General features: G+C 44.8%; 1 protein-coding gene across 1 annotated transcript; it reads right to left on the reverse strand.

The window, feature by feature from the left end:
* LOC118587616 (oocyte expressed protein) lies at positions 1-922 on the reverse strand. The gene is made up of 3 exons (XM_036193629.1): positions 742-922; positions 395-577; positions 1-86 (listed from the first exon to the last, which is right to left on the reverse strand). The coding sequence occupies exons 1-3, from the start codon at positions 920-922 to the stop codon at positions 1-3; spliced, it is 450 nt and encodes a 149-aa protein (XP_036049522.1).
* Positions 923-4,673: the final 3,751 nt, after the last annotated feature.

Genomic DNA, 4,673 nt, shown 5'->3' on the forward strand with positions numbered 1-4,673 from the left:
TCAGCAAGTGCCTTTTTCCCCCGGCGTAGGCTGGTGTTTTGAGGAATGGTTCTTCAAGAACTCCTCAAGCTGCTTCATCTTCTCAGCTGAAAGAGGAGAACACCAACAGGGGGGGGGGGGAGATCGGTATCTAATCCCCTCGAGTTGGGAAGAGGAGGTTTTAAAGAGAAGGGGTCCTGGCTCCGGAATCTGCGAAGTGTGTTGCCTAAGGCCGAGCTGGAGGGCTTGGGTGTGTCCGGCCAGCACTTGGGTTCTCAAGGGTCACTTCCGAAAGGGATCCCCAGAGACACTCATTTCCCAGTGTTTGGAAAACTGCAAGGAATTGTGAGAAAGTTTCCGGAAGCTGGGAATCATCCGTGGCTTGCTCCCCAGGTAGGTCTCCAAAGTCTCTTACCTCTTTGGACATGGTGTTCTTTGTGCCAATTCGCCAGGTTCGAGATAATATTCTTCATTCGATTCTTTACGCAGGGTCGTCCATATATGGTGACTTCAGCCATCTTCCCGGAGTCGACTACGTCCACTCTCAGCAAAGCCTGGCTTATCCACTCTATTTCTGGGATTAAGGATTGGTTTGGGCCTAAACAGATAAAGAGACTAAGCAGTAAGAAGAAAGGCTTCAGGTGGGAAGGAAGGGGCGGGCTCTGATGGGCTTGGTGGACAGACTGGACTGGGAAAGTTGGATATAGACTTGCGGCCCCTACAGAATAATACTGGGAGCTAACCCTGTGATGAGAAGCTCACCAAAGATCATTTCTGCCAGCCAAGCCTCCATGTAGAGCACGAGAGGATCCTCGAGTTCGTGCTCTGGGAACCACCAGGGCCGCACACGAATCCGCGGAGATACAGGCGGGGCGCTGAGCAGCTTGTGCGAGGGAGGGTCCCGCGTCACCTCGGCGTGAGCATCAGTGGTATTGGGCCCCATGCTGGAAGGCTCAAGAGCGCAAGCAGGAGTTCGGCGCGGTACCTGGCCACCAGCCGCGCTTTTCAATGCTTGATCCGGCCACGCCCCCAGCGGGAGCGTGCGGTGCAAGCAGGTGGGCTGGGGCCAGCGGGAGGGGCGGAAGTGGAAATTCCCAATTCATCTATGTATGAATTTCTTCTTTCAGTCTAAACTGCCATCTCCTCTCTAGCTATCTCCCAGTTAACTGGGGTCCCTATTGGGCGGGAGTAGAGATGTCCCTGAAGCTCCCACAGGTCCATATATTGATTGGTTTGAGCTAGTCTCCTGAGATGCTCCCAGCTGAGGCTACTTCACAAACCACAACAAGCCCGTATCACCCACACCTCGTCTCTTATTTTCAGACTCCTCCGGGGAGCTGGAGCTAGCCACCATGTTGTGGGCATCAGTTTTGTGAAGATGTGAGGAAGCTATGATCCCCTGGTCATTCTTATCTGGGCGACAGTTGACTTGTGATTTCCTTTGATTTTGGAGGCAGAGTTTTTGGAATCCTAGTTTCCCAAGAATATATTACTGCATATTACTTGCTGAGCCCACCTCAGCCTCCAAAGAATTAGAATGCTTTTACTGTTTAACAGGCCCTGCTGATCCAGGCCGCCACTGTTTTGCCTCCAGGTGTTTTGGTTTGAATTTGATTAAGAGGAAGGCGGAAGTCATGTGACTGTTGCTCCCTCATTTTCCCTGTAGCCTAATGTCTGCTCTTTAAACTCTTTGTACCCGACCCAAACCAAGCAACTATAACCAAGACTTCTAGCAGTTTCGTTTTCCCAGTTATCCCCCTCAAGGAACCAGCCTGAATGGGTTTCAGTTCAGGCAGCAGATTACTTGAGAGATTTATCCTTCTATTTTCTCTAAATTTTATTTTATTTTCCCCGAGACAGGGTTTCTCTGTGTAGCCCAGATGTCCTGGAACTGGCTCTGTAGACCAGGCTGGCTCCCAACTAAGAGATCTGCCTGCCTCTGCCTCCTGAGTGCTAGAATTAAAGGTACCACCACACCCGGCTGCTAATTCATATTTACTTAGTTTCTTTTCATTTATTTTATGCACATTGGTGTTTTGCCTGCCTGTAGGTCTGTATGAGGGTGTTGGTTCCCCTGGGACAGGAGTTACAGATAGTTGTGAGCCACCATGAGGGTACTGGGAATTGAACCTGGGTCCTCTGGAAGACCAGCTAGTGCTCTTAACCTCTGAGCCATCTCTCCAGCCCCTAATTCGTATTTCTTAATTACTACAAAATGAAGTGTTTCATTTTGACCTTTTTACACTTGTACAACATGTACTTTTGTGTGTTCATGTGGTTTATGATAGTTGATAGATGTTTTGGTAGGGATACTGCCATGGAGCAATCAGTTTTGTTTTCTTTTAGCTGAAGTCTGCCTGTGCTTTGGAGGGATCTGCAGCAGAAGTGGGTAGCAGAGGTAGCACATGGTCACCAGAAACCTAGAATACCCATGGCCTTGAAAGCATAGCCAAGCTGTTATAAGAGTGAATAGAAGGTCATATGGTTTAGAGCCTGACCGTACCCTCTGAAAACCTATGATAGAAACTACCTTTGTGTTATGAAGCTGAAGGGACTGTGTCCTTTCAGGGTCATACTGTGGCTACTTACAGCCATGATACTTTCTCCCCTAAAGGATGCCCAAATCATGATTGTTTATGGCCATGAGCCTCCTAATATTGTTCCTCTGAAGGCTAGTTTGTTTTGGCTTTACTTTTCTATACATTTCTAGAATTTCCTAGCATTCTGTTCCTGATCATGGCCAGGCCTTGGTTAGGTAATAGCTGGTCTTTAGAGGTGCAGTTCAGAGGTTACCTCCCACAGAACCCTTCTTCATCCATACCACTACTGGTCTTGCTTGGGATACCCTAGTTTTAGGAACACAGTGTGATGGCCTTGTAATAAGTTGAATTAAACCAATCTTGCTCACAGCAAAAAATATTAGCAGAAATTAATCAAGAGATAGAAGAATTGAAAAGAGCTTGTCCCTTTCCTCAGTCCTCTGTTAACTATTCTAATAATTCTCTTACTCTTGCCATATTAATTTGACTAGCTATAGAAGTGATGCATTCAACCTTGGCCTCTTTTTTGTTTGTTTGTTTGTTTGTTTTGAGGCAGGGTTTCTCTGTGTAACAGCCCTGTCTGTCCTAAACTCACTTTGTACACCAGGTTGGCCTCAAACTCACAGAGATCCACCTGCCTCTGCCTCCCAAGTACTAGGATTAATTGCATACACCACCACACCCAAACTTGATTTGGTATTTACATTCAACAATGACTATATAATGTATATATAAGATGACTAATAAAATTTGTACAGAGATACAATGGTGTTTATCTGCATATAGGATGTGTAGCGTAGCTTTGAACAGGTCTGTTAACTCCTACTTGCCTTCGTTGTGTGTTGTGGAATATTTTAAGGTGTGTTACATGTGTTTATGCTGTGGAACATTTGTTTTAATGATGCAAAAATGTGTTGCATTTGTTTATGTTGTATTTGTTTAACTCTGTGAAGCTGTGTTACTTTGCCTGTCTAAAATAGTGATGAAGTCAATCTGTGCCGGGTTTTCTTTTCTTTTCTTTTTTTTTTTTTTTTTTGGTTTTCTGAGACAAAGTTTCTCTGTGTAGCTTTGGTGCCTGTCCTGGATCTCACTCTGTAGACCAGGCTGGCCTTGAACTCACAGAGATCCGCTTGGCTCTGCCTCCCAAGTGCTGGGGTTAAAGGGATTAAAGGTGTAGGTGCCGCCCTGATGAGTTTTCATTCTTACCTCTTTTCTTCATACAGTTCACTTCCCTGTATGACACCTGCAGGGACTTCCTCACTTAGGGAAGAATAAATAGCATATAGATAATATCAACAAAAATCACCCATTCTTATGTGTGGTGCTGAACTTGAATAAGCACACTTGCCTACATAGCAGCCAGCAGTCAGATATCTCAGTAGGGATTGTGAGGTCACCCTCTGTGACACGCTGCTGCCATGGTTATGTGATTCTGTATATCCATGCCACAGTGCTGCCAGTGCACTTTAGAGACTGCTCAAAGTGAACACTGATCATAGTGGTCAGCCCCATACGTTTGTTGGAATAGGACTAGGGTATGGGGAATTGCTGCTCAAACCAAGGTATGATTAAACTAGCCAGGGTCCAGTCCCTTCTCCTGTTCTGCTCAATAGTTTTCAGAATATCTTATTTAAATATTTGTTTTTCATATTATACACAGTATAATATTGGTTTATGCTATAACTTAGGTATTTGCTGCTTTTATAAAGCACTTTACTTTTAAAACTTAATATATCTTTATCAACCCTCTTTTTGTTTGTTTTTATTAGTATTTTTGTTGTTTGATTTTTGAGAAAGTGTCTCACCATGTAGCCCTGGCCATCCTGGAACTCATTGGTAGGCCAGGCTGGCCTCCAACTCACAGATATTCTCTTGCCTCTGCCTCCTGAGTGAGTCTGGGATTAAAAATGTGTGCCACCGCTCTGGACATGTTTATCAATTTTTAGTTGGCTTCCTTTCAAGCTTGTTCTTCATATGTACACCCTTGTCTAAAACAACAGGCCTTTATAATGTAAACATTGATATAGTTGAGGTTATTGAACTGAAATTGATAGTCTCAAAAACTGTAGTTACTCTGGAATGGTAGAGATGTTTGGAGGCATTTCACACAATAATGGATGCCTCTCTACATTTTGAGCACACACACCTCTGATT

Source organism: Onychomys torridus, chromosome 7 (assembly GCF_903995425.1).
Source record: "Onychomys torridus chromosome 7, mOncTor1.1, whole genome shotgun sequence".
NCBI lineage: Eukaryota > Metazoa > Chordata > Mammalia > Rodentia > Cricetidae > Onychomys > Onychomys torridus.

Coding starts and splice junctions, on each gene's coding strand:
- LOC118587616 (XM_036193629.1), bottom strand. CDS start 922: ATGGGGCCCAATACCACTGATGCTCACGCCGAGGTGACGCGGGACCCT. Junction 578..741: donor GCTGGCAGAAATGATCTTTG/GTGAGCTTCTCA, acceptor TTATCTGTTTAG/GCCCAAACCAATCCTTAATC. Junction 87..394: donor AGAACACCATGTCCAAAGAG/GTAAGAGACTTT, acceptor CTCCTCTTTCAG/CTGAGAAGATGAAGCAGCTT.